Source organism: Balaenoptera borealis (genome assembly GCF_965194805.1).
Source record: "Balaenoptera borealis genome assembly, chromosome: 21".
In the NCBI taxonomy this organism is placed as follows: domain Eukaryota; kingdom Metazoa; phylum Chordata; class Mammalia; order Artiodactyla; family Balaenopteridae; genus Balaenoptera; species Balaenoptera borealis.
The window spans coordinates 23763444-23776907 of NC_138880.1; the positions used below are offsets into that span (position 1 = coordinate 23763444).

Below are 13464 nucleotides of genomic sequence, written 5' to 3' on the forward strand. Positions count from 1 at the left end.
CATGTGCAATTCTTTCTCTCGTACTCTTGTGTCAAACAAAGTTTTCATGCCAAAGAATTTTTAGCTAGTAGCAAATAAATCTGCAAACCAAAATGTTTGGAAAAATAGAAGCATTTTTCCTTTCATTAAAATTTAATTTCAAATTAAAGCAGGAAATTAAGAGCAATTATAAGAGACTTAATCTCTAAAAATAAGATCTTTTCAGCATGCTAAAAGATTTATGTGAAGGGCATATTCACCTACATAATGTCTCACTACATTTGTTAACCACATTGCATACTCTAATTATTACACATCTGAAATACTCCTCTGATAATAGGTTTTGGTGAGAAATGGATAAAAATAAATACTGACAAAAATCTGTACTCAGTAATAGAGATATGTGTTAGCCACAGGCATATCTTCCATCAATAGCTCATCAGCACCCCTCTTCAAACTAAGTATCATAAAAATATAACAAATATAAAAAGTACAAAACAAAGCCATGATTCTAAGTACGTATTACCTAACTACATACACTCACTTACACAAGTACACATATGAACAAAATGTTTTTAAATATACCTTTTAGGTCAATTCAAGGAGACAGAAATTCGTGATCATAAAATCATTTTATGGTCTTCATTAAGAAATAAGCATAAGTAATGTAACAAACCACAGTGAGAAGTGAAAGAACACTTATTCTCACTGCCAAGCAAAGAGATTTTCTTCTAAAGGCAAAACAGCCAACAAAAATCCAGATGCTATTATCACTCAAATACATCTAATTTCTAGGACGGCTCTCGAAGAAATAAGCAGTAAGAGGGAATCACTGAAGATTAGAGAGAATGGAATAACATGATTAGAACTTCAGCTTTAGTTAGATTAACCTGAAAAGAGGATTTAGGGTAACAAAGTAGAGAATTACTAGAGGTGAAGAGACCAGTTAAAAAGCTACCATTTAGTCTAGAAAATGTGATGCTAGGTAAGTCTCTATCTATAAATGTTCAGAACAAGGAATGACTCAGCCTAAGTAAATAGTATGAGAGAGAAGCTCCGAGACAGCCATTTTCCATCTCTGCCTTCTCCCCAGGATAACTCAGGGTGCAATCTTCCATGCCCAAGAGGTAGAGCCCCGCAGGTTGTAAATGTCCATGACCTGAGTCCCCTGGCACAAAGAAACAGTCCTCATTCCACCAGGAACTGCCCCAATGATAATGATAAGAACAACAATTTCACTGATATATAGATGGCCCTTTACAGTGTACAAAGTTTTCAAAAATGCAATTAATAATTACTCTCTGTGTGCAAAAGGAAAGTCATCTTCTGGGAAGATTTTGGGGTTATTAGGTTATGTCACTGGTTGATCTATTCATTCATTCAACAAAAATGGACGGATATTTCATATCACTAGGTAAAGAGGCATGAATGAGGGACTTCCCTGGTGGCGCAGTGGTTAAGAATCCACCTGCCAGGGGGCTTCCCTGGTGGCGCAGTGGTTGAGAATCTGCCTGCCAATGCAGGGGACACGGGTTCGAGCCCTGGTCTGGGAAGATCCCACATGCCGCGGAGCAACTAGGCTCGTGAGTCACAATTACTGAGCCTGCGCGTCTGGAGCCTGTGCTCTGCAACGAGAGGCGCGATAGTGAGAGGCCCGCGCACCGCGATGAAGAGTGGTCCCCGCTTGCCACAACTAGAGAAAGCCCTCGCACAGAGACGAAGACCCAACACAGCCATAAATAAAAATAAAAATAAATAAATAAAGACCACTGTGATAGCATAATTAAAAAAAAAAAAAAAAGAATCCACCTGCCAATGCAGGGGACACGGGTTCGAGCCCTGGTCCGGGAAGATCCCACATGCGCGGAGCAACTAAGCCCGTGCGCCACAACTACTGAGCCTGAGCTCTACAGCCCGCGAGCCACAACTACTGAGCCCACGTGCTACAACTACCGAAGCCCGCGCGCCTAGAGCCCGTGCTCCACAACAAGAGAAGCCACCGCAATGAGAAGCCCGCACACCGCAACGAAGAGTAGCCCCCGCTCACCGCAACTACAGAAAGCCCGCGTGCAGCTACGAAGAAAGAAAGAGAGAGGGGAAGGAGGGGGAGGGGGGGAGGGAGGGAAGGAAGGGAGGGAAGGGAGGGAAGGGAAGGAAGGGAGGGAAGGGAAGGAAGGGAGGGAAGGGAAGGAAAAGAAAGAAAGGAAGGAAGGAAGGAAGAAAGAGTGAGTCATGAACAAGATAAGTTGAGCCTATGGGGAGGGGGAAGTCATGCTCTTTGAGGTACTAGCTCTGCTTCCGCTGTGTCAGCATCTAATCCTTGGACAGTCTAAGCAGTCTGGCTACTTAGAGTAGTCCAAGTCTACTGAGCAAACAGCAGGTACGCAATAATTACTGAATTAAATTCTCTGGCCCACATTAGTGAGATAATTCAGGGGAGCCTAGTGAAAATTAGGCTATAGATCTAGTGAGATTTAATAGTAAGTCAAAAAGATTTTTAAAAGTCTATCTTCTGTCAGTTTTCTAGGAAATGTAACTTCAGGAGAAAGCCTTTTAAGGGTGTCTGGTATAGCTGCCAGTTCTCTCCTAACTTCATATTTAACACCATGTATTTTCATCTGAAAAACCTCAGACATTTTTTTCTGTACATATAACTGAAATTATCAGTTTTTAGAAATTTAATTTTTAAAATATCTTTTTAAACTTTAATTTGATCAAAATATATTATTCTCTTTTAAACTTTAATATTTGTAATTACACTTACTTGTCCCCATTTCTAGACATATAATATTGTACCCGCCACAATCCCCTTTCCAATCATCCTTAATACAAGTTTCACGTGAATGTCCTTCATTCTTTTATAAGGTTGACTGATATCCCTTAATTTGGTTAACTGGTTTGTCCATGAGCGAGCCTGAGTGTATTTATCCCCAACACACCTTCTCTAGGTTATATCTAAAAGAAACAAAGTTTCCTGATACCTACTTTAGGTAACAGAGAGCAGATCCTTGCTTCCTATCCTGGAACTAGCTCCACTTAGCTGGCTAGTTTCATGTGACCTGCAAATTCCTACTTAATCAATGTTTAGATCCCATCCCTTTAACTAAAATATGGATGTATTTATTAAGTCTTCAAGTAAAAATTCATGAAGAAAAAATTCAAATGCAACATGTAGACAAGGATAGATAAATTTGCTAGGAATTACTATTTTCCTTTTAGAACATAATGAATTGCTTCCCATGGTAATTATATATCCTAACTTAATCCTTACCTTCTTTCAGAGCTTTGTCCATGTTATGAGAAATGACTACCCTTCTAGACTGAACTGACTCGTTTGAGTTTCCATACACAGGACTCTGAAATGGAAGAAGAAGAAGAAAAGATGCATATTACTGAATGAATAAATCATACATAAAAATAAAAACAAAGGTATGAAAAACCATTTAAACAGGCATTAAAATATTGCTTAACAGATTATAAAGGTCTTCTGGAAAAGTAAATAAATGCTTAAGGTTAAGAAATTTTTGAAAAAGAAGAATTAAGGAAGGATTTTCCCTACCAGATATCAAAACAGTATGATATCAGCGTAGGAATAAACAAATCAACAGAATGGTAGAAAGTACAAAAACACCTACATATAGATACATATATATATGAGAATTAAGAACATAATGAGAATTTGAAATCTGTGAGGAAAACAGACTATTCAATAAGTGGTGTTGGGACAATTTGATATTCATGTGGCAAAAAAGATTAGAGTCTTATCCCACACTTCATATATAAATAACTCCAAAGTGATTAAAACGCTAAATATTTTTTTTAACTAAAAAAGCATTTAAAGGAAACAAGGGAGACGCTGTGTTTAATCCTGGGATGGAGAAGGTTTCTCTAAAACAAGACACAAAATATAAGAGTTATAAGGGGAAAAAAACCCTGACAAATATGACTATATAAAATATAAGATTCCTGTTTGACAAAAGATAACTAACTATAAAATATAACTGACAGATAATATCTGCAACATGTATAACAAAGGACTATTATTTCCTATATACAGAGATCCTAAGACAAGAAAAATAACTCAAAAGAAAACCAAGCAAAGAAATTGACAGGGCAATCATAAAATATAAACACCAATCAATTCATGAAAAAAATATGCAAACTCCTTTTCAATTAGAGAAATGCAAATCAGAGCAATGAGATACCATCAGACTGCCAAGACAGGGGCAAAGAGTCATCATATCTAATGTTGGCAAAGATATGTGGAAATGGTCATTTTCATACATTGTTGGGGGAAATGTCCATTTCTACAAGCTTTTAAGAAAACTGAGCCACGTGTCAAAATTTTAAATGCACTATCTTCACTCAGCAATTCCACTCCTAGGAATCTAGCCAGCATAAAATACCTCCACATTGCAAAAAAGTATACGTACCAAGAATTTCACTGCTATATTGATTATAAGGGCAAAAAATTGGAAATAACCCAAGTGTATATCAATAGCCAAAGAGTTAAATTATGATATGCTCATATTTTACAATATAATGCAACCCTTAAAAGGAATGAATTAGGGATACATATGCCTTCATGGGAAGTTTTCCATGATGGAAAATGTTTGGAAGCACATATGCTAAACTATTAAAAGTGGTTTCCTTTAATAGGCAGAGGCATAGGATTTTAACTTCTTCCTCCATATATGTCTGTGTAACAGTAAATTTAAAATTTTTAGTTATAAAAAGATACTAGCTGGCAAAAACAAAAAACAAAAACAGAGAGAGGCAATGTACCAGATTTAAATCCCACTATCTGGCTAGTAAGACGACATTAAAGAGGAAAACTTTTAATTGATCACATACCAAAGTGATCAAAAGCATGTATAATGTAATTGGGCCACTTATTGGTTTCCGAGCATAAAAAAAAGCTACTAGTAGTGGAACGTAGAGTACTTCTTTAGGCATGGGAAATATTACAAGCGCTTTACTAGCACCACCACAGTCACTCAGGAGATCTAAATGGCTCATGTTAGCATCACCTTCATCCAGTAAATGAGCATGAGGAAACCGCTTTGTTCTCGGGCAGGCCACCCCAACACAGCTGCAATCAACCCCATGGCCCTGGACCACCCGCCCGTGCGCAGAGAATTTCTAGTCCTTGGCTTAGTTTCACACTACCCATGGGTCAAATGCCAAGAGTATCATCCATTTTTGTGATCACTGTTATTAAAAAACAAAAGCCATAGTCTTTTTTAATAAATTTACTTATGTATTTATTTTTGGCTGCATTGGGTCTTCGTTGCTGCACGCGGGCTTTCTCTAGTTGCAGCGAGTGGGGGCTACTCTTCGTTGCAGTGCGTGGGCTTCTCATTGCGGTGGCTTCTCTTGTTGCGGAGCACGGGCTCTAGGTGCGTGGGCTTCAGTAGTCGTAGCACGCGGGCTCAGTAGTTGTGGCCTGCGGGCTCTAGAGTGCAGGCTCAGTAATGTAGCACACAGGCTTAGTTGCTCCGCAGCATGTGGGATCTTCCCGGACCAGGGCTCCAACCTCTGTCCCCTGCACTGGCAGGCGGATTCTTAACCACTGTGCCACCAGGGAAGTCCCAAATGCCATAGTCTTGAGATTCCTTAGCTGAAACACTTTTAAAAGCCTCAAGAATCCCTTCATGCTACAAATTAACATATAACGTTCAACACTTTCCCAAGGAATCATTTTTAAAAAAAACCTTAATCATACATAATCCTATAGAAAAAAGCCACTTTATTCCTAAAAGAAATATACTCTCATGCGTTTAAAACCATTTTCTAGTCTCTGAGTAGCTTGCTATAAAATTAAGGGGTCAGTACATTTTACTGCAATTTTTAAAATTTTAGTTCGTGAAAGAAAAAAATTGAAGAGATGAGAAGAATTTTTAAATCCTAGTGCTTTTTAGAACATCAGGCAGATATTTCAACAACTTATGAACTGGGGACAAAATTTTAATTGAGTTAATACTTTTAGAGTGCTATACTGATAAATAACTTTAATCACAACTTCTCAAGTCTTCAGCAGTCTCTTACAGCTTCCCAAATATAGGTATGGCAGTTTTCATGCACAGTACTAACCGGATGATGAAACCACAGCCAAACAACACTTAATTGAGAAGTTCCTGAATTGGGGTTCTTAAAATGGAAACTGTCTTTAAGGGCTGGGAGAGAAGCAGGTGTGAATACGACAGCACATGCATACCTAAGCATATTGTGAGCTCTTGTATCTATCATTACAACTTCCTTCAAAATAGTTTCTTACTTTTTATCTTTTCTTTCTCTCCCTAGTTAGGGCTTTACTAATTCTCGCCATCTGTCTGCATATTTCTTTTCTCTCTCTGCTTCATACTTAGATGTAATACCTACAATAAACATGTTTGTCACTACTCACTGTACCTGAATTAGGCCTTTACTCTCTTTAATTTAAAAAGCTTATATGAGAATAACGTTTTCTATGTTGGCTCTTTACCTAAAAGCGCTATTATTTTTTCCATCTCGTTTTCCAAACTGGTTTTGGATTTCCCTGCACCCCATCCCCCAGGGGGTCACTGGCCCTTAATAGAAAGAAAAAAAAAAACAGTTCTTCAGCCCTGTCCCATCCTCACAGCCTGATGGCGAGTCTGTAATTAAGGAGAACAGGAAGATAAAAGAAAACATCACGGGCCCAAAGTAACTGGGTAACCATGCATGGAAATTCCTTTTTTAAGGATTTAATATTTACGGAGCCAGAATCTCCTCATGACTAAACTACTACGTGAGTGTAGATTAGTCACTACATACTCCTTTTCTTTCAGATCACAGAGATGGAATTCACTAATTAATCATTATCCCGAGGTGGAGAAAGAGAGAAAGGAGGGGAGGAAGGGAAAGAAGGGGAGAAGGCCGGCACTAAAACAGAGGCACATGTGCATTCCTGTGGCCCAGAGGGCAGTGGAGCAAAGCCTGTCTTCATTCTCCTTCCATTTATAGGTTTGAAAAAAGGAACTCCACACGGCAGAGACTTCCCCAAAAGATGCGTTACAGCAAATGCTAACCTCCCTCTCTGCACTGCACAGGTCCCTCCCATTCCTCAGGGAAAGCCTGCCTCTTCCTGACAATCACTTTCCTAATAATGCTGGTTTTAGGAAAGGTGAGAGAAAAATGTGCGTCCTTTTCTCTCTGTCACAAAGGGTAAGGGACAGAAGTCTTCACTACCCAATCCAGAACTGAGGACTTCGAGTGCAGCCTGAGCAATCCGCCCTCATGTGATGTTTGGCATCCATATCCCAATATTAAGATAGATGGGAGTTTGGTGAACCAGAACCCTTGTCATGTAAAAAAATACATCTTATTTTTTACTTAATTAAAATAAATGAAACCCGTCTTCATTTTAAGATTTAAACCTAGCTTAGAACCAACTTGTCAAGATCACTTTTAATCACTCAGTGAGTTCCCTGGGGAGAGAAAGTGAGCAGCCTCAACATATAATTGCTCATTTTGAAAACGTTTTCCGGGCTTCCCTGGTGGCGCAGTGGTTAAGAATCCGCCTGCCAATGCAGGGAACACAGGTTCGAGCCCTGGTCCGGGAAGATTCCACGTGCCACAGAACAACTAAGCCCGTGAGCCACAACTACTGAGCCTGCGCTCTAGATCCACGAGCCACAACTACTGAGCCTGCACTCTAGAGCCCGCAAGCCACAACTACTGAATCCCGCGTGCCTAGAGCCCATGCTCCACAACAAGAGAAGCCTGCGCACCACCGCTCGCCACAACTAGAGAAAGCCCATGCGCAGCAATGAAGACCCAACACAGCCAATAAATAAATAAATAAATAAATAAATAAATAAATAAAAACCAAAGACCCAATGCAGCCATAAATAAATAAATAAATAAATTTATTAAAAAGAAAAAAAGAAAGCGTTTTCCAAAGACAGGGCAAAACCTGAAAGCTCTTCTCTGATATATGATTCTCAGCATCAAGGAATAGATGCCATATCAACAAATCCTTTCCTGAGTATATATCAGCTTTCTGTTTGCTCCTGAATGTCAGCTGTTAGTCTACAGCCATAATACACTCAAATTGTCTTTATGTCAGAGTAAAGACACCCTCTCCTGAGGGAACAACATTTGGAGAGAATCCATGTGGAGAGTCCTGGGTACTCTGATACCATTAGCAACTAGACAACCAGGAATGATCTGGAATCCAGCTGAGACATACACCTCATTTTCCATTGTTTACAAGGATGACATTGTTTACTGTGTTCCTTCCTGTGGTAGCAGAGATGGGGCTAGAACAGCCAGTCCATGACTGGTAATTCCTTTCATGCCTATTACCTGAGCTACTCAAATAAACAAGTGTTTCTCTCCTTTGCTATATACTTCTACAAAAAAAAAAAAAATTATTTATTTTGGTTTATTTTAAAAAGAAAAGCAATTGAAGGAATGATGGGTATAATTTCCTGTAAAGCTACTGAAAGAGTGACTTATGTTAGGAAAACAAACACAAACCCCCAATCATCATTATCCACATGGAGTTGTCACGTGGCCGAGTCTTTCCAAGTATTTTCAGCATCTGACAGTCTACTGGGATCTCATGACTAATAACCATGTTATTCTCAAAACCATGGCTCCTTTCAAACCAACCATATTCTGCCTCCTCCTCAAAAAATAATTTAATCAAAACCAAAGAAACGAAGGACCCACACATATCCCTTCTCAGGAAGATAGGAAGGGACTGAGAAACTGGAAAGGCCATTTGACTTGACTAAGACCCTGACGAAAGGCTGTGACATGAATGACAACAGTCATGTCAGAATGGAAGCTGAGTGGCCACCGTGAGGAGTTATGAGGGCTCCCAAGTCCAACAGGACTTCTTACTAATGGTAGGTCCTTGTCCCAGCCACTCCCTCTCTAGCTCAAGTGGGCTTATAACACCTCAGAGAATTAAAGAAAATAATATCAGGGGTCCAAAAAAGAAACAAGACAACAAGAGCCTGGCAAGGAAAATAAATGAGTTAAGGGGATTGCTAGGGGTCCCAATTCTTTTCAACAAAAAATGGAAATCAAGAATTTTATATCATATCTCCAAGTAATTCATTTTATTCCAAACATTGTGGGCTTACACTGTTTGGACCAAATCCTGAGCCACATTGGAACGCTGGGCATCTAGTCGGTAATTGCTGGCTCATGGAAAACATTTAGCAGTATTCCTGGCACACAGTAGCGAAGTACAGCTATTATCACTACTAAAACTCAAAATGTTATCAACTTGCAACAAGTTGAGGCTAATCAGCTGGTTGGTTTAACAGCTGATTTCTTGGTTTTCTGAAGGTAAAGGTATAGTGGAAACGAAAGCAAGAGAGAAGGGTTGAAAGTTAAGTCACCAAAGTTAAGACACTACATAATAGAACATAGTGTTCCTGAAGCATTTTTGCTTTTGAGGCTGTACTTTCCAGAGAGCAACGTGTCCATTTCCTGGACATGTTCTATTGCGTATTGTGCCTTTACACTTTCTATCACTGGTGAAGTTTTTAAGTATTCAAACAAAACCTGGTTTTATCAGAATCAGTTTCCTGGATTGTGCTTTATAATGTTTAACCATGGATTGGTTCAATATGGCGGAGTAAAAGGATGTGCACTCACTTCCTCTTGCGAGAGCACCAGAATCACAACTGCTGAACAGTCATCGACAGGAAGACACTGGAACTCAACAAAAAAGATACCCTACCTCCAAAGACAAAGGAGAAGCCGCAGTGAGACGGTAGGAGGGGCGCAATCACAATAAAATCAAATCCCATAACCGCTGGGTGGGTCACTCACAAACTGGAGAACAATTATACCACAGAAGTCCACCCACTGGAGTGAAGGTTCTGAGCACCACGTCAGGCTTCCCAATCTGGGGGATCTGGCAATGGGAGGAGGAATTCCCAGAGAATCAGACTGTGAAGGCTAGCGGGATTTGATTGCAGGACTTCAACAGGACTGGGGGAAACAGAGACTCCACTCTTGGAGGGCACACACAAAGTAGTGTGCACATTAGGACCCAGGAGGAAGGAGCAGTGACCCCACAGCAGACTGAGCCAGACCTACCTGCTAGTGTTGGAGGGTCTCCTGCAGAGGCAGGGGTGGCTGTGTCTCACCGTGGGGACAAGAACACTGGCAGCAGAAGTTCTGGGAAGTACTCCTTGGCGTGAGCCCTCCCGGAGTCTGCCATTAGCCCCACCAAAGAGCCCATAGGCTCCAGGGCTGGGTCGCCTCAGGCCAAACAACCAACAGGGAGGGAACTCAGCCCCACCCATCAGCAGACAAACAGATTAAAGTTTTACTGAGCTCTGCCCACAAGAGCAACACCCAGCTCTACCCACCACCAGTCCCTCCCATCAGGAAACTTGCACAAGCCTCTTGGATAGTCTCACCCACCAGAGGGCAGACAGCAGAAGCAAGAAGAACTACAATCCTGCAGCATGTGGAACGAAAACCACATTCATAGAAAGATAGACAAAATGAAAAGGCAGAGGACTATGTACCAGATGAAGGAACAAGATAAAACCCCAGAAAATCAACTAAATGAAGTGGAGATAGGCAACTTTCCAGAAAAAGAATTCAGAATAATGATAGTGAAGATGATCCAGGACCTGAGAAAAAGAATGGAGGCAAAGATCGAGAAGATGCAAAAAATATTTAACAAAGACCTAGAAGAATTAAAGAACAAACACCTAGAAGAATTAAAGAACGAACAAACAGAGATGAACAATGCAATAACTGAAATGAAAAATACACTAGAAGGAATCAATAGCAGAATAACTGAGGCAGAAGAACGGATAAGTGACCTGGAAGACAGAATGGTGGAAATCACTGCTGTGGAACAGAATAGAGAAAAAAGAATGAAAAGAAATGAAGACAGCCTAAGAGACTTCTGGGACAACATTAAACGCACCAACATTCTCACTAGAGGGGTCCCAGAGGGAGAAGAGACAAAGAAAGGACCTGAGAAAATATTTGAAGAGATTGTAGTCAAAAACTTCCCTAACATGGGAAAGGAAATAGCCACCCAAGTCTGGGAAGCACAGAGAGTCCCAGGCAGGATAAACCCAAGGAGAAACATGACGAGACACACAGTAAGCAAACTGACAAATATTAAAACAAAGAAAAATTATTAAAAGCAACAAGGGAAAAATGACAAATAACATACAAGGGAACTCCCATAAAGTTAACAGCTGATTTCTCAGCAGAAACTCTACAAGCCAGAAGGGAGTGGCACGATATATTTAAAGAGATGAAAGGGAAGAACCTACAACCAACAATACCCTACCCTCAAGGATCTCATTCAGATTCGATGGAGAAATCAAAAGCTTTATAGACAAGCAAAAGCTAAGAGAATTCAGTACCACCAAACCAGCTCTACAACAAATGCTAAAAGAACTTCTCTAAGCAGGAAACACTAGAGGAGAAAAGGACCTACAAAAACAAACACAAAACAATTCAGAAAATGGTAATAGGAACATACATATCGATAATTAATTACCTTAAATGTGAATGGATTAAATGCTCCAACCAAAAGACACAGGCTTGCTGAATGGACACAAAAACAAGACCAGTATATATGCTGGCTACAAGAGACCCACTTCAGACCTAGGGACACATACAGACTGAAAGAGAGGGGATGGAAAAAGATATTCCATACAAGTGGAAATCAAAAGAAAGCTGAAGTACCAATACTCATATCAGATAAAATAGACTTTAAAATAAAGAATGTTACAAGAGACAAGGAAGGACACTACATAATGATCAAGGGATCAATCCAAGAAGAAGATGTAACAATTATAAATATATATGCACCCAACACAGGAGCACCTCAATATATAAGGCAAATGCTAACAGCTATAAAAGAGGAAATCGACAGTAACACAATAATAGTGGGGGACTTTAACACCCCACTTATACCAATGGACAGATCATCTAGACAGAAAATTAATAAGGAAACACAAGCTTTAAATGACACAACAGACCAGATAGATTTAATTGATATTTATAGGACATTCCATCCAAAAACAGCAGATTACACTTTCTTCGCAAGTGCACATGGAACATTCTCCAGGATAGATCACATCTTGGGTCACAAATCAAGCCTTGGTAAATTTAAGAAAATTGAAATCATATAATGTTTAACCATGAGTTAAAAAAGGTCTTGTTCTCCTTATCGATAAAAGAAACTTGTCAAACATATACTGAGAGGTTATCATTTAGGGAGACTGTATTGATAGAAAGTAGTGGTTCTGTGTGTTTTTACCCCTCTTAATCAAGAATAATTTCTGTTTTAGATATAAGAAGGAAAAGCTATTCTTTGAAATTCAAACCTACAAATGTTCTCATATGGTTTTTCTAGATTCCAAAGATGCTTCAATTTCTTTTAAAAATACTATTTCTAATTATATCAAGTGTAGAGACACATTCTATATTATAGATGTAATTCAGAATTAAATCAACTGATAACACCATTTTCCAGAGATAATCACTATTGATATTTTGGTCTATTTCCTCCTAGTTAGCGACTCCAATCCTTACTATTACTTACTCTGGACAACGTACTTTTCTGTACCTCATGTCCTCAACTGTAAAACAAAGATAACAGCAGTACCTACCTCTTAGGGTTGATAAGAGCATTAACTGAGTTAACACACATGCAGCACTTAAACAATGCCTAATAACACATTATTAATTATAAAAATTACTATTGGTGCTTTTTTATTTTCATACACTTTTGAAGAAATTAGGATCACAGTACTCACACAGTTCTGCACCTGGTTTTTCACACTCAGTATTATATCATGAGCATCTTTTATGTAATAAATGATTTGGAATATATTATTTTGACTTACTTATACTGTAATTTAACTATAACTACTGTGTATTTACTTAGGCCTCACCATTTTTTCCTATTTTAAATGAAAAACATTCATTTCCATGCTATTGATCTAAGTGTAGTACCACCAAAAATGTTCTAAAAAACACTGGAAGTGTCTATGAACCATACACTGGATTTGGACTCTGACTTCAAAGGACTGTGCGCCTCGAGAATGTTGATGTGCTTCAAGCAGAGTCTTCTATCAGCCAGTGAGAAACTGAAGGGACAATAGGGCGTGGGGGGTAGGGGACACTCTGAAGCACAAACTATGCAAAGGTGAACAGGAAAAGTCCCTTTCCAGACTCTTCAACCAACACTAACCTACGTGCCTTGAAAGCCCAACACTGCAGGGTATTTATTTCCAGGTGGGGAGATGGGTAATGGCCACAGGGGCAGGTCAGGGCGTTCTCTACCCTCAGGGATACTTACACAGTAAAGTAAACCACTTTGGCCTCCAGAAGCATAAATGTCTATCATGATTTTACCTAAAATGAACTCGGCAAGAGATCAATGGTAGATTAGATTATCAGTAGCTTCCGTAGCTTATTACGCCAGTTATCGAAGTATTGTTGTGTTCAGGCTAAAGG

General features: G+C 39.4%; 1 protein-coding gene across 6 annotated transcripts in view; it reads right to left on the bottom strand.

Moving 5' to 3' along the window:
* SNX25 (sorting nexin 25) overlaps positions 1 to 13464 on the bottom strand; it is a 117169-nt gene that overhangs the window by 84202 nt on the left and 19503 nt on the right. For all 6 annotated transcript variants that reach the window (XM_082375195.1, XM_082375192.1, XM_082375191.1 and 3 more), the window contains exon 2: positions 3251 to 3335. In XM_082375195.1, the coding sequence (XP_082231321.1) occupies positions 3251 to 3335 (85 nt within the window). The remainder of the gene's footprint in view (positions 1 to 3250; positions 3336 to 13464) is intronic.